Source organism: Saccostrea cucullata, unplaced genomic scaffold (genome assembly GCF_032062105.1).
Source record: "Saccostrea cucullata isolate Sc308-1 unplaced genomic scaffold, CSIRO_AGI_Scuc_v1 ctg9742, whole genome shotgun sequence".
Taxonomy (NCBI): domain Eukaryota; kingdom Metazoa; phylum Mollusca; class Bivalvia; order Ostreida; family Ostreidae; genus Saccostrea; species Saccostrea cuccullata.
Genome location: NW_026928057.1, coordinates 9,082 through 33,411, shown reverse-complemented (window position 1 = coordinate 33,411; position 24,330 = coordinate 9,082). Strand labels below are relative to the sequence as shown.

General features: G+C 34.1%; 2 protein-coding genes across 2 annotated transcripts; both read right to left on the bottom strand.

Annotated features, from left to right (window-relative positions):
- Window positions 1–43: 43 nt before the first annotated feature.
- On the bottom strand, window positions 44–15,704 carry LOC134276281 (citron rho-interacting kinase-like; the record flags this gene model as incomplete). Its single annotated transcript, XM_062758536.1, has 28 exons — window positions 15,573–15,704; window positions 13,492–13,697; window positions 13,042–13,217; window positions 12,657–12,805; window positions 12,368–12,463; window positions 11,887–11,980; window positions 11,591–11,803; window positions 11,051–11,204; window positions 10,788–10,956; window positions 10,391–10,664; window positions 9,890–10,017; window positions 9,507–9,669; window positions 9,108–9,233; window positions 8,834–8,941; window positions 8,610–8,684; window positions 8,435–8,518; window positions 6,342–6,467; window positions 6,120–6,200; window positions 3,601–3,717; window positions 2,952–3,082; window positions 2,166–2,781; window positions 1,852–2,058; window positions 1,442–1,690; window positions 974–1,090; window positions 675–784; window positions 503–586; window positions 273–408; window positions 44–148 (listed from the first exon to the last, which is right to left on the bottom strand). Coding segments are annotated over exons 1-28 (4,314 nt in total), but the record flags the coding sequence as incomplete, so codon positions are not given.
- A 4,306-nt stretch (window positions 15,705–20,010) lies between these two features.
- On the bottom strand, window positions 20,011–22,258 carry LOC134276280 (sesquipedalian-1-like). The gene has a single exon (XM_062758535.1). It carries the CDS (start codon window positions 21,900–21,902, stop codon window positions 21,153–21,155), a length of 750 nt encoding a protein of 249 aa, XP_062614519.1. The 5' UTR covers window positions 21,903–22,258; the 3' UTR covers window positions 20,011–21,152.
- Window positions 22,259–24,330: the final 2,072 nt, after the last annotated feature.

Here is a 24,330-nt window from a genome sequence, read left to right as displayed (position 1 = left end):
TCATCCTGCTTAAGTCTGTACTTTTGTGAGCTGGCTGACTTACCTCCTCTTTAAGTCTGTACTTTTCCTCACTGTCAGCATCCATATTTTTGGTCTGGGATTCCAACATGACCTGGAATTTTGACATCTTGCTCTCCAATTCTGTCACCTACAATGAAATTCATAAAATGGACATTTAATGCCATCTGTATCAAATCAAGTTAACCATTCACTGGTACCTTAAAAAAATTACCTTTAACCTCTACCAGTAGACACTACTTGTTATATGTTACCTGTAACCTCCACCTGTCCACTTCTTTCTGGGATTCCCATTCCTTCACTTTCAGAGCCTCAATTTCAGATTTCAGAGAAGCCTTCTCAGATTGTGATTCCTTCTTCATTTGATTCAGCTTCTCACTGGCAATTTGTCTGTAAAAAAATGTTGTTTTGTTATGCATCCCTTTTAATAATAAGAAATTTAGTTCATCCAATATTCCATTCATTTAAATGACTAAACTCTTACTTGGCCTGTTGAAGTTCCTGCAGCTTCTGACTTGTTCCTTCTATCTCCATCTCCCTCTCATCCACTGCTGACTCAAACTTTTTCCTACAAGAAGATTAAATGTACAGCATTTCTACTAACTTAACACCTGAACTGAGAACACTTACTACATAAGACAGTATCGACCCCTTACTTGATGTCATCCCAGTCGGCCTGCTGTTTCTCGTACTCCTCTATCAGGGTCTCATAGTCTTTGATTTGGTCCTCAAGGTCAGTCACCACTCCCTTCAGAACATCTGCTTTCTGTAAATTTGGAGGTTAACATTGGTACATGTACGTACATATTCAGTGTGTTCATAACTTAATACAGAACTGCAATGAATGAGCTACATGCTAAAACACTAGTCTAGATTCAAAGATTCATGTACTTTCTCAATACCAGATGGTTAAAAAAGTCCAAAGATTTATAACTGTCTTTTACAAGTAAATGACCTTTTTCTCCAGTTCACATTGCTGCTGGGTGTGCATTAGTTTCTCCTCCATGTTTTGTTTTTCTAACACTGCTGTTCCCTTCTCCTTCAGCAGGTTCCCTATCCTTTCCTCCATTTCCTATTACAAAATCAGAAAATAATATCTATTTTCTGACTTCTGCACAAAAAATTATTACCTGCATACTTGCCAACCTCTAACATGTAAAATCAGGTCATGACCAGATTTGGAATGTAAAAAATCTGGTCATAATGAATTTTCCATTTGTTTGACAAAAATTGGGTGAAAAGCATGACCCACCAGGTAATAAAAAATAATCGGGTTAAGGGTCAAAAAATCGGGTATGACCCAATGAAACTGGGTGAGTTGGCAACTATGATTACCTGACCATAGAATCTAATTAATATGTACATGCTGTATCAATTGTAAATGTTGAAATTTTCATTTCTGAAGGATTTTATTGTTATAGACCTTTTGCTTTAGTTGCAGGTTTTGTCTCTCCATCAGAACTGTGTTCATGTCATGTTCCAGATGAAGAGAGCCCTGGGCTTTGTGCAGCTTCATCTTCAGATCTCGTATCTCCTGGTTAAACTTGTCTCTCATACTCTGTTCCTGTCTTTGCATGGCGGACACCAAGGAGCGAGCCTCACTCAAGGCCAGATTGGATTCTTGTAGCTCCTTCTTCAGCTCTGAGATGTTGTCATTTGTCTGTTCTTTTTCCTTGATAATATATCAACAGCAGTATTTTACATCAATATCACAGAATTTAAGTATCCATTCTCACTGTCTTTGTAGATCAACTGATACATAGAGTATAAATATACATGAACAATCTTAATTTCTCTGTACAAGATAAACATATTCTTGTTATTTTCCCTTACCTTGTAAAGTTTTTCCTCGAGATGCTGAACATCCTTTTTGTTATGGGAGGCTTTTTGCTGGTTCTCTGCTAGTTCCCGCTGCAGTTCCTGAATCTTGACCTCTGATGACCTCCTGGCTAACTTCAATGTATCAAGTTCCTGACTGACAACAGTCAATTTTTCCAGCTTTCTCTTCCCATCAGCCACTTGACCTTCCAAGTCCTTGATCTACAAGCATATTTCGATATTTATGACAAATACACACTGATACAAATGTTCAGGTTAGAAACTCAAACCATAAATCATTCAATAGAGATAAACAATATTCCATCCACCTTAATTTCTAGTTCCTCTGTCCTCTTTTTCTGCATCTCCCCTTTGCTCTGTAGGAGTTTGTTTTCCTGTCGTAAATCCTCGGCGTCCTCTATCTTGTTCCAGCGTTTGGCAGACAGAATTTTCTGTTCCTCTAGCTCCTGTTCTACACTCTGAAGCTTCACATTCACCGCCTCACACTCCTTCCTCAGTCTCCTCTCCGACGCCTGCTTCTCGCTCTCTAGGTCTGTCAGCCTGGACTTGAGCTGGTCATTTTCATCCTTCAGTGTCAGGTTTTCCTCCTTGAGCCCTGTGATTTCTGTCAGGTCCTTTTCCACTTTCTCCAGCTCTTTCTTCATGGTCGTCACAGCTTCCTCCAGTCTTTCTTTCTCCTCTTTCAGTTCACGGATTTCCTTCAGGGAGTCAAACTTTTCACTGGTCAGTTTATCAACCTTCTGCTGTAGTTGGAGTAGTTTTTGGTTGTTGTTTTCCAAGGTATTTCTGAGGTCTTTTACCTCATTGTCTCTTGATGGTGTAAGTCTAAGCTTTTCCATTTCTACATTCACAGCAGTAAGTTTGTTCTTTAGTTCTTCATTTTCTTTTTTCTCAGCCTTTAAATTCTCCTCCTGCAACTTTTCCCTAAAATTAAAGTACAAACATTTTCCTTTAAATTTTACCTTAGATAAATTCTGCATGTACATGTACATTGTACTTGTGTCTGAAAAAGATTTTTCATAGCGTTCAACATTCAATGGTTTCCTAAGACCCCAGATCCCTCTCTTTAGGGATGGGATTTTCTGATCCCTTACCTGATTTCTTGAGTTTCCCTGGACTTAAGTCTGACTTGAATTTCCCGATCCCTGCTGGCTGATAGCTGCCGTTCGACCCGCTCCAGCTTGGCAGTCAGGCGGTTGATTTTCTGTATAATTTGATCATTCACCTATTATCAAACATAGTGAGAAAGAAGGGATGAAAGCACACACCCATGCACTATAGTGAACTACAAGCAGAGAAAGAAAGGCTAGCTGTTATGCAAGAAAATCAGTAAATGTTAAAATAGATTGCTTAAGGAGGGTAGGTACAACATTCATACAGAAATTTCAAAGAATAGGATTTGTATATGAATTTCTACAAGAATAAAAGCAAAGGAAAGAAAACTAGCATCAGAAAAATAAATCATTAAAAAAAATTAAGTCAATTTCATGCACTCAACAGAAGACATTAATAAAAATTGAGTTAATATCTATGCAAAAGTCAAAGTCAAAAGGCAGACAACACAAAACTAGTAACTGACAACAGCAAGAGTAGGAGTTTGGAGGGGGATTTATATACTTTAAGAAAAGTATTACAAATATTTTTATTTGAAACATTGCAGCTTATACAGTATTAAATGAAATTCAAAAAAACAAATTAATAAATACACTGTCTGAACATAAATGTAAACAAAACAAGACCTACCCTTTCGTTGTCCATTTGTTTACATTTATAATCATCCAGTTCAGTCTGGACAGAGAGTTTGTCCTTCATCATCTTCCTCTTATCATCTCTTAACATCTCGACTTCTATCTCTAACTCCTAGGGAAAAAACACATTCATATATGAATTAATTTTGAACAATAAATATACTGTAAACCAACTATCATTGGCGTCAATTATTATTCGTGATTTGTCATTTTGAAATCAACCAGCGACAATTAATTTTCGCACTAAGAAAGCGTTTCCTACAAATACTAAGCAAAATGATTGGTTCAATGTGATCACTATCATGAGTTAAAGTTCATCGCGGAATTTGCAATTATTTCTCGCACGCGAATAACAGTTGGTTTATAGTAAATAGAGGAAGACCTTTCCTACTTCACTTTAGGCCATACCAATTTCTAATATAGTTCGTCGGATTCGCTGCCTCTATTTTTAACAAATCCAAATTATAATATTATAAAAATAAAATTCGTGCGCGCTTCCAAAAATATCCGAATACAATTTTTTTTCTCGACTTTTCACACAAAATGCATAAAAGACTTTGTATGACAGAAGCGCGGGATTTAGTTTGTTTGTACTTCGAAACAGTCTGTGAAGTTTTGCAAGATGCCCTTGTAACTGTTCTTATGTACCAGGGGTGAGCAATTAGCATCTTCCGACGCCCGGGGCTACCATTTTTGGGGATCGGGCTAGTTGTTTTTTGCAAGGAGGTAGCCCGTCAGGCTACTAAATAATTTAACTACACAACATGACAAAAAAGCACAATCGGTATTTTCACTTCTTTTTGTTATGAAATTCCCAACCAGTTAAAATTTTCCAGACAACATGCTCCTATTGTCAATAAATTTCCATAATCTTATCTGTTTTGTAGTTCTATCTGACTTATTTACTTCCAAAAACGATCGTTTTTCCTAACCCGAATTTCCTCTATTCCACATGCAGATATCTCATTAAATTATTTACGATCACCCAATCAACTGAAAGATAAGTGTTTTGTGACTCACATAAAATATATTTCCAGTGTATTTAATGATTTAAGATGAAAACAAAATGAATTTAATTTTATTCTAAATGAGCTAGTGCAATGATCAGGAAAAAGGGAAGATAATTTAAATTAATTTTAATTCATAATAATTTATGCATGACTAATATTGATAGTGAGAACTTTAAACTTTAATTTTAAAAAGAATGACCCCAGTACCCTGACTTTTTCAGCAATTAATTTTTTCTCAACATTAGTATTTATTTTAACTTTTGCCCCTTTGATTGGGTTAGTAACTTTTAACTTGGGGCTAGTAACTTGAAAGTTGCCACTAGCCTGTGGGAAAGTACTTGATTTTTTCTCAATTGCACACCCAGTCTACGCGAAAGTTGAAAATTGTTACCAGACAAAATGTCTGGTAAAAATAAAATTTTTACCAGACCAAACAATTTTTTACCAGACCGACTTTTTTTCCTTTAAATCCATACATCATTATGATACTGAGATTGAGAGGATGGTGGGATGGGGTTAATTCTCACTGTGAAATTTAACCTTATTGTTAAATGAATTCAGAGTGAAATGGACATGTTAACTATTTATAATTTTCCTTTGTTAAAGGTATCTATACAATTGCATGTATTTTTTTCCTTCATATTTGACTTGTACAACATACACTGTATCAAAAAAAATTCTTAAATTTAATATGCACTTTCAATGCATATTTATTTTTCCTGAAACAACTCATTATGGTTACTCAAGTTTGATGATCATTTGAAAAAAATTCCCAACTAAATCTACGTATGAGCTATCTAAATATTTTCCCAACCAAATCTACGTATGAGCTATCTAAAGATCTCTAACCCTTGACAGAGGAAATTCGAATTAGAATAAAAACGATCATGACAGGGTTGTAATATATAAAAATTAATCAGGTATTACTGCTAAATTGGTCAAATAAAGGACATTTGTGGGGAATTGGACCATGTTTACCTCTTAATTTAGATTTATTTGGCCTTATTTTTTACCGGACATTCGGTCCTGTAAACTGATTTTTTTTACCGACCCGACCTAAATTTTACCGGTAAAAACCGACGGTCCGGTGACTTTCGCATAGACTGCACACCCCTGAAAAAATAATAGAAAAAACAGAAGAACTTAGAATTTTTTGCCACTAATATTAATTATATTCGCTCGCCTCATAATTTTGAAACCTAAAATAAAAAAAATAAATATTTGTAAAATATTTTCGCTCGCTCGCCTCTCTTTTTATTTTTGAAAATCCGAAAAACTATGTTACAAATTGGTGTGGCCTTACAAAACATTTCCACCTCATTGAAACTCTACTCTTATAGGATATCATCACTCAAAGTCAATATCTCTTCCTGAATTGTTACATCATCCAAATTTTTATACTTATGGAATATCATCTTTGGCTAACTTCTTTTCACAAAAAAGGTAACAGTAAAATGCAATGAGAAAAATTTGCTTGATTCAATAGTAATTATCAGTGCACTACCTTCACATGTTTCTCCAAAGAGCTTTCCTTGGAGTCTTTTTTCTGTCCTTCCAAATAAGAACTGACATGGATCTGTAAATCCTGCAAGTTAAAACATAGAACAATTAAATTTTCTATTTTATATCATGATCCCTAATTTTTATGAAATGAAGAACGTGATCAGCATGATTAAACATTTCAATTAAATCTCTTTCTATGACGAATGACAGTCTTTTGCTTGACCTTGATTTTTTGTTTCTGTTTTCCTATTTCTTCTTGGTGCAATTTGATCTGCTCGAGTAGGTTTTCTTTGGACTGAACAGAGAGACGGGACTGGTGTTTCAGGGCTGCAACCTCTCCACTCAAATTCTGTAACAAAGGAAATGTATATACAGTAAAACTCGGTTATAGCGAAGTCCTGGGGACCAGTGAATTTAATTCGCTATATCCGTAATTCGTTATATCTGTATAACAAATTCGTATAACCATATATAGCGAATTCGTAATATGCATGTTTTCCCTCAAGTATTACTACCAAACATGTTAGTGAAGCAAATATTACAAAACATACTTAGATAACTAAGGTTTTGTTATTAATTGAATTTTATATACAAAAGCTAAAAGAAAATAAAGCCAGTTCAACCTATCAAATTTTGAGATCTTTGAAAGTGTGTTATAAAAGATGTAAATTTCATTATATTTAGGGCTATTCCAGAAAAAAATGTATGGGGGGGTTGGAAGGCACTTTTATTTTTACCCCACCACCCATACATTTTTAAATGCTTTCTACCCCACCGCCCATCAAATTAAAAATGCTCTTAATACAACCACCCATCTAAATTTAATAAACTTTTTTAAAGAATTGTGTTTTAAGTTATGTATAATAAAATTTTATGTACTGGTACTTTTTTCAAGCATTTGCACTTTATGCAACTTGATATGAGTGTTCACTTTTGGGGTGCATCCAAACAATGGACTCATTTAAAAAGAAAAAAAAATAAATATGATGCAAATTTAAATATTATGCACAAAACTTTCATTTTTTCATTACTTTGAAAATAGTTTTAATCTTTTTTGAAAAGAAACAAAAGTTTTAACAGAATTTTAACAGAAACAAAAGTTTTGTAGGATTTTACAATCCACTAATTTTTTTTTAGTAAAAAGTTCTTTTGTTATACGTTCCTGCTATAGCTAGGTTTCTTTTTTGTTACAGTTAATAGGGCCTATTTAGTGGGATGTGAAAAAAAATACAAAGTCTCAATCCAATCTAACAATGGTGCAGGCACTTGTTTCTGAAATATATATATATTTTTTGATTCATTTGTATGTTATGGCCGGGTTAAAAAAATTTGAGGTAACACTCAACAGGTTAAGGATTGGTATATGTATGTATTGACCTAATACATGTATATTGCTACAAACCCTGTTATATATAAACATTATTTTACACCGCATTTGGTTTAAAGTAAAATACTTGACTTGCAAACTCCATAGTCATGCTCTAAAATGTTTATTATCAGATACGGTTTTTTTTCTAATTTCGGTTTTAATCGAACGATCTCTCTATTTGTTTCTAATATCATTTAATAATTTACCAATGTAATCACGTTTGAATAAATTGCTGGAATGAAACTTGAGCTGGAAGCAACAAAGAACACAAGAACACAAAGAAATCGTGTCCCAATCCTCCACTGTCATTACACCATGTGCTTTTATAATTATCTGCTCTTGTTTCCGGTTTGTTCGATTCTACTTTCACTTTCAATGTAAACACACTTCTCAACTGTTTCGGACGTTTTTTTTTTAATTTTAAATAAATATCAATATTTACTGGCTTATACAAAATGAAAGGAAGGAAGTTCTTTGTAGTTGATTATTTGTGAGGGTAAGTGCAACCACCCATCTAAAAATATATCGGATGAGGACAACCACCCATGCAAATTTAATTGCTCCAGTCCCCATTACCCATACAAAAATATATGAAGTGCCGTCCAACCCTCCCATACATTTTTTTCTGGAATAGCCCTTAACCTCAATGGGACTCCAAATCAGTTCGCTATATCCGTAAATTCGTTATATCAGAGTTCGTTATAACCGTAAAATTTTACAAGGATTTGTTAAGAATTTTGCCGGGGAACTTAGAACAACTTCTCTATATCCGTGAATTTGCTATATCCGTGTTCGTACTAAACGTGTTTTACTGTAATCAGAATCCAAGTACTTTGTGGTTAAAATCAAACTATTTTAAATTTTACCGTATCAAAATTTGACCTCTTGTGATTGAGTGAAGTTCATATATCCTGAGTTACATGTACTTCAATAAAGCTGAGACTTACCTCTATGATTTCTTTATACTGGTCCTCCTCCTCTTGCCAGGCGTTAGAGTCGGCCTCGTACTTCTCCAGTAAATCCTCAAGCTCCTACAACAGGGTTACAAGGACAGTAGCTCAGATAAATACAAAGAGGAAAGTCAATACACATAAATCAGAATGTTTTTCCTAAATTCCATACCTGTATTTTCTTTATTTTGCTCTCAATCTCCTTCTTACCAGGCGATTTACTTGTAGTAAGCATGACTTTAATATCCTAGTGAAACAATACAGAAATTATTGCAATGGCTATGCTCTTAGTCTAATTACTGAGTATTATATTGTAGATATAAATGAAATTATTGTAAAGACATTAAACTGACATTTATATATGTAACATACATGTATATTGGTACATGTGCCTACCACTTTTTCCTTTGATGGGGCTGACTGAAGTTTGTTCAGTAAAACCTGTTCTCGTTCCATGAAATCTTTTTCCTGCTGCTCATATGCCTCCATCATATCCTCCAACTCCTGAAAATAGATAAGCAGAAGTATCACAGAATGACATAAATTACATGTTCCAGTATCTGTAAATGATGCACCCCATGCTGACATACATGTACATGTACCTGTGGATAAAGTTATTACAGCACTTTATTATATATTTTATAGACAAGTTTGACAATGACATACAGACCTGTATCCTCTTATCCTTCACCTGAATTTCTGAAGTTTTCTCTGTGATTTGTTCCCTCCAGGCATTGGACTGAGTCTCTAACAATGCCAGGTCCCTCTTCTGATCCCCCCGGGATTTACGTCTGGCCTAAAGCAGAAATATTCATCTTCCAAAACAAAAGAAAGATACTGAGACAGACTTGATTTTACCTTTTGTTTTCCGAGTGTTCGGGTTAATCAAAAATATTTCCCCACTTTACCGTCTTTTTGCTTAGAAGCCCTTGTGAATATTTATTTACAGGTGTACTTTTGAGAGTCTTTACTTAAACTAAGTCAGCTGCTTTAGATTGGTTTTACATCTTTTTTGGCTACCCAGTCTGTTTTTGAGCTCTGCTTTCTGATCATGTATTGGTGTACTCACCTTGGCGAGTCTGTTGTTGAGCTCTGCTATCTGTTTATGACTGGCCGTGACCTGTTCTTTGTATGAATCGATCTGTTTGTCTCGCTGTGCAACCTTACGAAGCAGATTTTCTTTCTCTCGTTCCAGCTCTGTGGCTACTTCTTGCAATTCATCCACTTGACACCTACATTTATTTCATATAGAAATGTTAATGCTAAAAAAAAAATAGCACATAGACCATTTAATTGGTAGTTTCAAAAATTATTTCACCAGTGTCATTTATTGTTTTAATTTTTGAAAAGTAATAAATGTTATTACATGTGCATATCATACTGCTAAGAAGTTACTGTTTATCAAGTACAGTGCAAATATTGTGTCACATTTAACAAGAAATCCCTCCTTACCTTAGAATTTCTTCTTCAATAGCTTGAGCTTCCTTCCTCATTTCCAGGATTTCATTGAAGTTCTTCATGGCATGTAGCTCCAGCTGTTCTTTCTCGGCTGTGGCTTTATCAAGCTGAGCAGCATATACCTGCAAAGTTACAAAATATATAAATGCGCTAACACTAACATTCTTATTAATTTTATTTTTTGTCTATAAAAAAATCCAGAAGGAAAATAATCATGCATAGTTTGTATAAATGCCATTTTTAAACCAGGCAGGGTATCTTAATGCATATATTAGCCCATGTATCACATAGAACTATTGTACCACATTTGGTTTTCATATGCTACATACACTTCATTCTTAATAAATTACTATTGATATGTGATTTCTCAATAAAATACAGTTAAAATTAGTGTTTGCAATTTTCAAAGGTGGCTGGACATCAGTTTCACATGATGAACATAAAAAAGCAGAGAAAGTAAAACCATCATGGCCAGCAATATTCAATTAAAATCACCTTCTTTTGCAGTAACGCGTCCTGTAGCTCCCTCTCCATACACTCCCTCTCCGCGGCTATCCTCCGCACCTCCTCCTCCTTCTCCTGGCTCCTCAGCTGGAGGCGCTCGACCTCTGACCTTATAGAACACTCGGACTCCTCCAGCTGTTGGTTCTTACTCTGCAGCTCGTTAATTTTCACAGTCAATTTGACCTCCAAATTTTGACATTCTACAGACTCCTCCGATGATGTGTCACTTTCCTGTAGGGAATCTAAGTCCTTGTCTTCTTGCTCACTAAAAAAATCATCACAGATTATCCTTTTTATCTGGACAATCATTTTCAAGAAAAATCCACCCAAAACCTTCAATATTTAAACCTTTGTAAACAAATGCAATTCATGACTTCTGGGTTCGTACCTCTTTTGTTGTCTAACATATGTGAATCCAACAAAAGGTAAATCCTTCCCAGAAAACTCTTTGCTTGTGTTGTAGTCATCAAAAGATGGCTGATAACGTCTTTTCTCAAACTCCTCGAAGTTTGAAGTGTCATCTAGGCTAGACAGGTGTGGAACAAATGGGGGTTTCACTAAAATTTACAAGAAAAAGATTTTTATCAAAAAATATTTTCAGAAGTATTCATGTGTATAATATGTGTAAGATTGAGCAGTAATTATGGAAACCTTGTTTGATATTGTCCATGTCCAGATCTGAGAAAAAAGAATGAGCTACTATTCCCTCATACATCAGTCTACTGGATTTGTCAGCAAGAAGGCCTTTAATCAGACTTATAGCTGGCTCTGAAACTTTGCTGGAGTCAGGAAAACTTAAACATTTCTGGAAAGAAAAACAATACAATCAATAGTCTGTACATTATTTAAACATTTACATTTGTTCTTTTTTTTTTTTAAATAATTTGTCCCTATAAAACTGATTTGATTTCAATTTTTGTGTACAAAAATGTGAATATACACAGAGAAATTCACATGTGAAATCACAGTGGGCTAGAGATGGTAGTGCTAATATAACAAAACAGTGATAAATTCAAATTTTATATTTTTGTTGGTTTTCAACATGTATAAATGTAAATTATAAGGTAAGGAATGTTTTTAGTTCTGAATGTTATTGGTGTGAAAATCCTACACAGATTTGTAAACATGCTAATTTTTTATGAAGTGCTAAATTAATTGATAGGCATTGCTGTTTTCATTAAATTGAATAACCTTAAAGTTCATGATTCTGGAGTAAGTGTTGATGAGTGAGCCATTCTCGTCTGTGAATGGTGTTTTCCCATATAACATCTCAAACATACAGATCCCCATTGACCACCAGTCGACCTCCACCCCGTAATTACTGACAATCTGTTTGTTGTTGATGGATGTCAGAAGCTCTGGGGACACATAGTCGGGGGTTCCTACCGGCATTCGGAAGGACACCTGTGGGAAATATAAGAAACTCTCAAAACATTTCCAGGTATGTAAATTTAGCATTTCAATCCCAGAAGTTTGAAATCACTTACCAGCATGTCCGGTGACAGTTTAGCAGCAGAACCAAAGTCAGCTAGCTTAACATGACCATGGACATCTATCAAAATGTTTTCTGGTTTTATGTCTCTGAAATGCATATAAAACAGTTATATCATATCAATCAATTTCTACTGGATAGAATAATGATCCTATATGCTCATGTAAATATACTGCTGCTAATACTTGTGGTGTAAAATTTTTAGAGTGATGTATATATTTGTGCAGTTCCATAAAGATGTGTTACAAGTTTCTAAAATATCTTTTTCTAAACGAAGTCTTGTTTTCATATACTTCGAAATTAATGTCTAAGGTTGAAGTCAGACAAAAAAAGCAATAAACATATACAGTCCAATAAATGATATTGTAGATAAAATTTTACAAAAGATAACAAAAATAAATATATCTATAATGCTCAGAAATACAATCAATGCTTCAAAAGAATGGAAAGAAGTTTCATATGGCTATTTACATTACCTGTGCACATATCCCATACAGTGTAAAGCATGGATTGCCAAAGTCATCTCAGCTATGTAAAATCTTGCCATAGATTCCTCAAAGATGTCATCATATCTAAAAAATAAAATTGCTTATAAAATACTTCCACACAAATGGCCTTATTTCTGCTTCTTTAAATTTACCAAGGTTTTATACAAAGTTAAGTCTAATGGAAAATACTTTTATGTTTTTGAAGCAGTATGTACATATCATGTACATTTATGTGTTGAAATTACAGGTAAGACAAAGATATTGTTGGGATCAAAACCTTGAAAGGAGGGACAAAAGGTCTCCCCCAGCATGAAACTCCATCACCAGGTACAGATTGAGGGAGTCCTGGAAAGCGTAGTGAAGTTTAGTGATCCAGGGACTGCCAGACAGAGCCATTATATCTCGCTCCTCCTCAAAAAAAGATATCTATAAAAAAAAAATCATAAATATTAGAGATGAAGCGTTTGATTTAGTATTTACTACTCTATAAATGTCCTTCAGTGCATATATATCTATCATAAAAGTGATCTAAAAAAATCATTTAAATTCTTTTCTTCTAGTATCTGCAAGTTTGGTTTAAACTTGCATAAAAAATATGTTTGAAAAACTAATATGTATACATTAATATCATAGGCTGCACTTGTAGAGGAACAAGAGCTTACCTCGTGCTGTGCTAGAGTTTCATGCTTGTGTAAAGTTTTTAAAGCATACACCGTCCCTGTTGCTTTCTCCCTCACAACTTGTACTTCACCAAAATGTCCTCTGCCAATAACATCTTTCACTTCAAAATCACTCATACTGATCCTTAACTTCTTCAACTCCGCAATAGTAGAAGCATCTAATGTTAGAAAATTAAAATGATAAAATGAATACTGTTATTGGAATGGATGATTTGGGTAGTTAGAATAATATTAAAAAAGATTATGTGAAATTTCTATTCAAAAAGTTGTCAAATCAACAGTCCCTTCATTAACTTACAAAAGTAAATATGAAAGAAAAATCTAGGAAGACCCCCAGAGAAGAGTAAAATATGAAAACTGGAATAATTATTTTCAATTTTTCATATTGAATAAAAAAAGGAATAAATTTCATTTTGACAAAAGCATTCCTACATTTTCTAACAAAGGCCGACACATGCTTGTTCTTTTTAACGAGATAATCATGACTGCATTCTTCATATAACACCATTAAGGCGTCTAGAAGTCCATCTCTTGTGGTCAGTGAAGTTATAACGTCATCGGTCAAAACAGATCCTGCCAGCAAGTTGTCCAACACCTCAATCCGCTTCTCAATAGTCTCCTGTCCTCCGCCTGACATTCTTTTAAAATAAAAAAAATTCTTTTAATTTTTTTTTATATAAGAAATGTTCTCATGAGAAAAAGCATATGCAAGCCAACGACTTATCTGTAAAAACAAACTTGAAATTGAATATTTGTGTACCCTATTGTCAATTTGTCATAAAATCCGTGCACATCTTTACAATCTACGTTCATCGCTGATATATACTCCATGCATTTTTCTTACCTTGAACGTTTATTACACACTTTACACTATCATAAATAAAAATTAATTTCAGGCAAAACGTAACATTTCCAAGTTGTTATTCTTCTTTTTTCGAAATATGCGCCATGATTTTAAAAATTTTACAGCGCCCTCTGTTCTTCTGGAAATAAAAGATTTCCGAGCCCGATTGCATATCGTAAATTCACTCCGAAACGAAAATGAATCTATCTAAAACTAAACATTCCTTTGTTTTCCATTTGAATTAATTTCCAACATCCTGTTCTTAAAAATAAAGAAAAGAATATGCTATTTATGCTTATGTATTTCGTCTCTCATTGCCGACATTGACATCATTGAGTGAGCAATGTCAGATTGAGAATACAACTGTGAAATAATTGAATTCTAAAAAAAAAAATTTAATAATAATTTAAAAAATCTAACAGAAATTTTATAAAAGTTCAATATATTCAGAAAATTATGGAATGCCATATACGACAGCCAACTGCTTACTGCCAACTGCTGACTGCTTACTGCCAACTGTCAGCTGCTTACTGCCAACTGCTACACATATTTGAATAAATTTTATATTTATATTGATAATGAATTTTCACAAAAAAAGGAAAAAAAAAGCACGGATCCAGGACATGTTTTCCAGGGGGGTCACTGTGGTAAAATTGAATAGAATAAAATGACCAATATGTTTTATCTTATGTAATATTCAATATATGCGGTTGATAAAGTACATTGTTTGTCTTTTTTATTTGTTTTCCTATTTGAAATAGGTAATAAAATGACCATTTTCTGCTTTTAATCTTTAAAGAAGCCCCTCCCCCTCCCCCGGAGACAACAAAACCTTTGAAGAGAGAATAATAATAATAAAAAAAGATTTGTCGTTTCGCAGAGAAAGATGTTTTGAAAATAAATTTCCGTTTCCATTATTTTTATAGTTCTAAAACAAAACAAAAATTTGCACTATAGTTATCTAACGCAAAATTGCAACTATACAATACTTATGCGAAATATGAAAATTCATCTATTAGCTTATTTTTTAGAAGTTTAGAAATTTTATGAAAGTGTCCCATTTACTCCATTCAACTAAAAGTTATTTAATGTATAAAATAAATCAACTCAAAGGGACCTTAGAACCCCCCCCCCCCCCTTTCCCCAATCGAAAATGTGGATTTGTGTTAAGTTGGTATGAAAAATGTCATACACATGAAGGTATTGAAGAACCAGAGTGACCCTCTTGGAAAGAATGTCCTATAGATCCGCGCCTTTTTTTCAATTTACATAAATATCAATATAAAAATAAGATTTATTCAAATATGTGTGGCAGTTGGCAGTAAGCAGCTGACAGTTGGCAGTAAGCAGTCAGCAGTTGGCAGTAAGCAGTTGGCTGTCGCATATGGCATTCCATAGAAAATAAACAAACAATTTTTGTTTTTAAAAATCACAAAAAATATATGCTTAGCTATTTTCAAATATACATATATGTCCAAAACACTTGCTTGGGCATTATATATATTGTATTTTTTTTTATTGATTTTTTTTTTGTTTTGAAAATGCATTTTTGATGAAGATTTCACTATTTATAATTTAATATTTAAATCTAGAGGCTTCGTTTTACAGCATAAACAGCGACACTTCAAGAGTTATCATCAGCAAAGTAAAAACATTCACCTAAACTTACCGGGGATGGAAAAGAGACATTCACCGCTTTCATCTGAATCCGAGAAAAGCGTTTTGCTGCCAGCTTTGTATGCAAACTTTTTTGGCCCTATTTTTCTTCAAGTATTTCTTTTTTTTTACGGGAGGGGGATTTTTGTGTGTTTTTTTTTTCTGACAAAATGTCCCTCGCTGTTAAAAAAAACCGATATCTTAAATTATTTGTCCGTAAAATATTTATAGAACTTGAACTAGTTTGAAAGATATTTTTAAAAAAGAAAAAAGAGGCCCATGGGTCACATTGCTCACCTGAGCACTGTGGCTAGGAACAATTAAGCAAAAATAATTCAGTAAATGCATTGGGCACAACCCAAAGGGAGGGGGTATGATTTTTTGAAGAAATTAAAATCTATGCAAACTTGAAGCTACACTACTTAAGGATGGTTACATATTTTTTGACTAAAGTTCTGTGGCTTTTTTTCCCTATAATATTGAACTTATATTGTGGCCCCATTCTATCCCCCTAGGCCATGCATGATTTAAAAATAAATTCTGCATCTACATTATATCTGAGGATGCTTCCATAAAACATAAACATGACCAATGAAAGTTTTGCCGTTCCCCAGAAGAAAATTTTTAAAGATTTTCCCTATATATTCCTATGTAAAACCTTGATCGTTCACTGTGGCCCCACCCTATCCTCGCGGGGGTCATGACTTCAACCAATCTAATTAAAATTAAACGTTAGATCCGCTCGCATATTTGGAACAGCTCTAGACTTATTTGCTTCAACAATATACGTAGCTGCAGATCTGTAGCGTTATGGTTTTATATATTTGTCTGTTATGGTCAAAAACAAATACATATATAAAACCATAATGCTACAGATCTGCAGCTACAATATACGATGATTTTGCAGGCGACGATTTGATTGGTTGATGGAATTTGACCTCTGACGTGACCCTTGATGTTGTTAGATGTTAGTGCAGCGAGTATGCGAGCGCATCTAACATCTAATTTTTAATTAGATTGGACATCAACAAATTTGCATCATATTTTAACTTGATAATGCTTCCTTATTATATAAATCTGTTATCAATCATGGCTGTGTTGTTCTTGAGAAAAAGATTTTAGATCTAAAAGATTTTCCCTATACATGTATACTCTGATCATCCATTAATTGTGACTTTCGCTGCTCTACCCCCAGGGGTCATGATTTAAATAGAGTCTCTGACTGGAACAAATTGAATCTACACCTCCTAAGGATACTTCCATATAAATATGATCAATCATGGCTTTGTTGTTCTTGAGAAGAAGATTTTAAAAGATTTTTCCTATATATATTCCTGTTTAAAACTTTGATTGTCCATTGTGGCCCCACCCTAGCTACCCCCGGGGTCATGATTGGAACAAACTTGAATCTACATTACCTGAGGATACTTCTATATAAATATGACCAATAATAGCTTCGCTGTTCTCAAGAAGATTTTTCCTATATATTCATATGCAAAACTTTGATCGTCCATTTTGGCCCCGTCCTACCCCCGGGGGTCATGCATGATTTGAACAAACTCACTACCTGAGGAAGTTTCCACTTAAATTTCATTTTTCCTGGCCTAGGGGTTCTTGAGAAGAAAATTTTAAAAAGATGCCACTGATTTTTCACGAGATTATTAATTATCTCTCCTTGGAATAAACTTTTTGAATCCCCGTCACCCAAGAATACTTTGTGGCAAGTTTGGTTGAAATTGGCTCCGTGGTTCTTGAGAAGAAGTCGAAAATGTGAAAAGTTTACAGATAGACGGACAGACGGAAGTCAGACAAAATGTGATCAGAAAAGCTCACTTGAGTCTTCGGCTCAGGTGAGTTAAAAAGTCCTTGAATCAAAAGGACAGCATTTGGATGGGCAGTGTTGGTTTGTGAAGTATACAACATCCTTTATAACAAGTCCCAACCATGTTAATATTTTGGAACATGTTGAAGTTTTTGGTGCAGGTCTCAGTTCCAAGTGGGTAGTAACTATGAGCCCTATGTTGAGTTGTTGACCAAACTTGATAAATTTATGGATGCATACTATCAGACCTGCCTCGGATGCTGGATCTGACCTACATTTTCCGGATAAGTGAACAGATTTAAGATTTTCGTGCAGTTCTCATTTTCTAGTGACTATATGAGCCCTATGTTGACCAAACCTGCAAGGACGATTCCTCTAAGGAGTAAGGATGCACACTACCTTGCTTGCTTCTATGCTGGATCTGACCTACATTTTCCGGAAAGAATTTAAGTCTTATTTTTTTCTTTTAATAATAAAATATACCCCTACCTAATAATACACGTGTATTATTTTAAAAATATACCCCATACCTAATAATACACGTGTATTGTAAGGTACCTGATATATTTTTTTAATAAGAAAAATTAGTAACGGCAGGTGCCTGTGGCATATGCGCAGTAGTCTACATATATGTACAAGTAGTTATTAATTCAGTCATAGGCACTCCCCATCTTAACTGTTAAAAAAATATACATCTACTATACTATAAACAAAACCATAGGCACTCCCCATCTTAATTGTTAAAAAAAATATATATACTATACTTTGTTTATAGTATAGTAGATATATATTTTTTTAACAATTAAGATGGGGAGTGCCTATGAATTCAGTAGTCGATGTACAAGTCTTTCATACAGTAGTCAATATACACATGTCTTTCAGTATAGTCCATATAATAAATATAATTCAGTCTTGGAATTGGTTCTCCTTGTCGACTATCAATGGTTCTTTCCAGATTCAAGCATAAGCAAGGATATGGAAATTTTTAACACGTAAAAGTGTATTTGTTTTTTTTTTTAAGTAAAAATGTACATGTATTTAAAATTGACAAGAAGGAAATATTACTGAATTGGGCTCTTTAAGTTTTTTGTCCAATATTGAATAGCTTACATATTTTTAAAAGATTTTAAAGAAAATGTTCAGTTGAACAATTGGTGTATACCTTTGTTAAATACGGTAGCGTATCAAATGGAAAATTGTTAGAAAATCTGTGAAGACTTCAAAGTGGTAAATTTAAAAAACAATAAAGCAACCGCAAAAAATTGCTAAAAATATTCAAAAATTAGAATCAAGTATACAGAATCGACTTGACTCATCCTCATCTCGCTAGCCAAAGGTTTTTCGTCTGTTCTGTTCCCCATTAACGTTTATGGTGAGAAGAGCGGGCCGAAAGTGTTGGCCAGCTAAGACGATCATCCTCAAAGAAAATAGCAAGAAAATAATTAGCTCCCTTATAGATAAGCAAAACGCTCATTTAACTCAATGCAGTTTCAGGGCACTTTTTCTGAAAGTGTTTTAATACATGTATTTAATAAGCATACAAAATGTCAATGAAGGACTGTCCTCTTGTTTAAAAATTTTTTTGGAAAAGATTTTTTTTTTCAAGAATTACGGTATTTCCTTCTCAGTTTTCCTGAGACCATGTTGACCACATAAGCTTCTCAGTTAACCCTTTTTATGCGCCCAGATCGATAGATCCAGGGCATATATTGTTTTTGTCCTGTCTGTCTGTCTGTCTGTTTGTTTGTTTGTCTCGAACTTTAACCTTCACCATAACTTTTGAACCATGAAAGATAGAGACTTCATATTTGATATGCATATTCCACTAATCAACCTCTTTCAAATGACACCAAGGTCAATGACCGTGTGACCTTGACTGTGACCTTAATGCTAAAAATAGCCTTTTCCAAACTTTGTTGCCGCCGGGCGCATAGTGTTTCACAAACACATCTTGTTCTCAGATGAATTTGTCTGATTGTATAAAGCATACAATATGATCAATCCTTTATGAATAAATGCATGATTCTTGAAAAATCTAACTTTTCAGCTTATATTGAAAAGTTCTTTTTAATTCCTCAACCAGATGAAATATTGATAATAAAGCAATTAATAACCCTACAATGAGATTTTAAGAAAAAGTCTTCGAAAATATTCAAGCAACTTTTGAAAGAACATAAAAGCATATAAGGAAATTTTAAGAATGGTTAATATTCAAGAATTGTTCAGTTACTATCATACTCACAATTGTCATAATGAAAAGTTAAATAAAATTAACTGTTTTATATACTAATATAATATACTATAAATATTGAATACATTTATTTTGTGTTTAGATCATGACCTCTTTTAACTGCATTTTAACTTGTACCCATATTCAATATACAATAAACATTTATTTGCACTTGGTGTAACATCTGCAGTGTTGTTTATATTCTATAAATCACATGTGCATCTTCCTATTGTCTTCAAAACACATTCATTCTATTATTTTGTCATCAATCTTTACAGAATTTCAATACTTTATTATGATTATGGAATTAAGTCAAAATTATTTATGGTAAATGTATCATAAAAATACTTAAAAGAAATTTAATAATCTAGTACTTAGTAACAAGCAATAGATTTATTTTGATATTCTCTTTATAATATTTAATATCATATTTTAACTTTAAAAATCTGTTGAAAAAAAATAAATTGAAAGAACCACTAAAATAATGTTCAACTTTACTTTAAGTGATGATAATCCACCAAAATTATGCTAAATGATTCATTTTCCACCAAGAAATTGGATAACAGACAAGTTTCATTTTCAGTTTCTTCAAATTTTGGCAGACTTTTGATACAATTCTAGATGATTTTAATCACAGATGACTGTAGAGGGGGCCCTTAATTATTACCTGACAATTGAAAAAGACCTAGAGGGGCGCTGATAGGGGCAGGGGTGGTTAATAGGGATTATAGGGTAGTGACAAAATGGTTTCATTCTTGATAACATATAGTGCACTTCGGAAAAAGGTGTTTTGATCCCAACGTAAAAAAAAAATGAAAATGGGGAAGGTGTCTATTCCCCAAGTGCCGGTGTAGTAAAAGAGCAGTGGTAAATTAAATAACTGAGAGGTACTCGCGATATCACATGTTCCAACTTTTTTCTTGAAGTACATTTGAATTTTCTTTTTAGACAAACATGCATATATGGTACATTGGTTTGTTAAATGCCACTGTGGTTGAAAATGCACTTTTCATATTTAAAACAAGCACATAGAAAAGTTCTTGGTTTCAGGCTAACTTTTTGCCAAAATGTATTCTAATGCACAACACTTGAATGGGTCAGAGAGACAGTATGTCTTGATTTTAGATGACAAAGACTTTTGGAGGGGTGTACTTGTCAAATTCCCAAGTGAGAATAAAATTTGGGTCATGTTTTACAAAAGAACTTATACTTAAAACCAAATTCTACTTTTGAAAATTGATTGTCATTTTAATAACTGCTATATTATTTTATAAAAGTAATAAATCATAAAGTTGTTATGTTGGAGAATTGAAAACTAAGTAAAATTATAACGAATGATAATCATAAATTTGTAAAAGCACCTGTATCTATCAGAGTATGTATCCCCTATATTAATTATCAAAAAATGGGGACTTCTACAGAAACATTAGAGCAGACTTAAAGCACACTTAATAATTATCAAAATATGTTCATATAATGTATAAAAAATAATTTGTTGGATATTCGTTATAAAGAGGACAACACTGTTTTGAGATTTTCAGCTAGCATGAAGAATGAGTCGTGGTAAGTTCAAAGGCAGATGCTGGTCTCTCAGTGAAGCTTCCTCTCCATAATTCACTTAGTGTCTTTACTTGTTGTCCATATTCCTCATGCAACTGTAAAAACTTTTTAGGTGGTCCCTTCACAACTTGGCCATGTTCTTCATCAATCGAGTCATATAAATGTTTACTTTCACTTTTTCTTTGAGCAGTTGGATCATTAAAAGGATTAAATCTGACACGTCTTTGACTCGTGCTTAATGAAAGAGATTCATCCTTGTCTTCCACGGGTGAATAACTAGATGAGACTAAGTGACTGTCTCTCATAGCATTCTCCAATAGTTGCTGTTGACTGTTCTCCTTGAGTTCCTCTAGCTGCTGCTTCAGTTCTGATACCATCAGCTTCATGTAGTCATAACTAGCACATGACAACACTTTCATCCAGGCCTCCATTTCTTCCTGAGAATCAGCTGCCATGTGATAGGTCCTACAACCTGTCTTTGGAAAAACAATCTGAAATGCAAATCCATCAATATTTTCAGACAGTTCAATTGTGCAACCCTCCAAAATGATGACACCCACGGGTTCTTTTTCATATCGCTTCTCATAGTAGAAAAGTAGATTTCCCTTCAGAACGAAGTATCTTTTTTGGTAGCCCTTGTTGAGCTCACCCTTCTTGAGCAGGTACCCCTCCTTGTCAGCAGGTGCCCCGCTGCTGGCGAATTTAGACAAACTTTTCTCATTAATCCTCATACTGTAAACATTTGGAGCAGACTTCAAAGGAAGTAGGTGGCCGTAAGTCCAGTCATGTTTACTATAGGAAGTCACAGCTCTTTGTCATGATCTCATTCTTAGTAGCTTGCGTGTAATCGACCTGTAATACCAGGATAGTATTACAAACATGTTTCTCAAGTTGTAACAATACCGTAGATCATCGGTGATTCTATGCCTGCTAGGACAGAAATGTTATTTAAATGTTCTGGCTAGCTGTTCTGACTTAAAAGTTATTTTACCACGCACAGACTTACTGAAATTCTATAATTTGTCTCACCAATACAAAGTGACAAGTGCTAGTCTGAGGACAATCGACCCTACACTTTTCGTTGTTTTCAAAATTGAAGAGTTAACTACTATATTGTGGTGGATCCAACTCCAAGGCTCAATATTGATAAACGAGTGTCTCAGCCCTGGGTCTACATTTCGGGACTTTAGAAATAAAACCATCCAGAAAGAGTGATAACACGATTAGGGACTGGCAGAAACGTAAGATGCGGGGGAGAAGGACAAGGGGCATCAAACTCGTATAAAGAGCGAGGGGCGTACATGTGTCCAACATCTCTTGGACAACTCCCCTTTTTTCATTTATTTATTTATTTATTTATTTTAGTATTTTTTCATTTAGATGCCGGTTGGCCTCACCACATTTTGGTATTGAAAATTCGAACAATAGCATATTCTAGATCATTTTGAAAAAAAGTAAGCGTAAGAGAAAAATTCAAAGGTTTTATAAATGCATATATACTGATTGCACAGAACGACCATAGGCACTCCCCATCATAATTGTTAAAAATATATTATAAACATGTTATGTTTATAGTATAGTAGAGGTACATATTTCAACAATTAAGATGGGGAGTGCCTATTATGATATAAGAAGGCATAAGATCTCTTCACATACTCAGCCCGTCACAATTTCTAGAACAGAGAGTCCACGTCAGTAAGAAATCAGTGATTTCCATGTCAAATGACTTCAATTTCCTTCAATACTTGTGACACGATAGCGGTGTTTTTCTTTGAAGTTTACTGTTCTAGCTGTATTAGCAATACAGAACGGGACTGTGGTGGGCGGAGCTACTTTCCGTTCTGCATTAGCCTTGTATACAGTATTGTATTTGCCAACTATTCTGTATCTTAAATACAGCACGGTCTAAAAATAAATCTGATTCAATTTAGCAAAGCTAGCGCGTACACATAATAAATACTGATGTTTTCCTATTATTAATTTTTAAGAAATACCCGGTATTTTTCATGTAGAATGTCAAAATTTCTCAATCACTTTCTAAAAACTTATTCCACACAGAATCTACACGTAATTTCGATCGAAAGTAAAAAAAAAATCGCAATAACGGAAAACATCCTCTGTATAATTTTGAACAATCCACACGAAACAGAAAATTCGCTATCACGGAAAAAATCCTTCTCGCTGACGACAGCCACACGGCTCTTTCACTTCGTTTTTAATGTCGCAATTCAATTTGAAAATAAAAATCCCTGACATCAAAGTCCATCGAAGAATTTTCTGTAAATCCTGTTTTTGGAAATCTAGTTAAACCGGGATTTTAAGACCCCTGAAATAAATTATGATAAATCTCCATCTACAATTATAACAATAGATCATAACAATTACGGTTAAATCCTCTAATTTATCCATTAAGACTGACTATCACTCCATTACGTCTACCCCGTTAAATTATCAAAACAAATCTGACCGAATTTTACGTTTTCCGTGGAAATATATATACTGCGGATGCGTACTCCCCGTCGGGGCCTCATCTACAGAACTCTGGCGGAAGTTTGGATGCTGCAAAGTTATAAAGTGGGCGGAGCTGTTTTTGATTGATCGTGTCACAAATCATTTAGAGAACGAGACAGGTTCTGTATCGTAGATACAAATTTGGGGGCGGAGACTCGTGCTTTCGCACTCGTCTGCCCCCAAATTTGTATCTACGATACAGAACCTGTCTCGTTCTCTAAATAATACTTGTAAAAGCAAGATCTGTTTATGAAACACCGAAGCCCGGCCTCTGAAGTCTCTCAGATGGAAGTTAAAAATCAAAGGTCAAAGCCGAAAGGTAAAACTTTTGGTATATATATCCAAAGAAAAGTCTATAGTCACAGTGAATACACGTGTGAAATATGAAAGCCCTATTGCTAATTAACTGTTTAAAAATTATGACTACTGTTAAAGTTTATTACAATTTTAAGTGGCTAAAACTCTTATAGGTCTTATCTCTTAGGCCAAGTTACCCATTGAAGATATCTTGTTACAATGAATATATACACGTGTGAAGTATATATGAAAGCCCTATTGCTTATTTTTCAGAAGTCGTGACCAAAATTAAAGTTTTATTTAAAATTGGGCCAAACTATAAGTCAAGGCCAAAGATTAAAAATATCTATA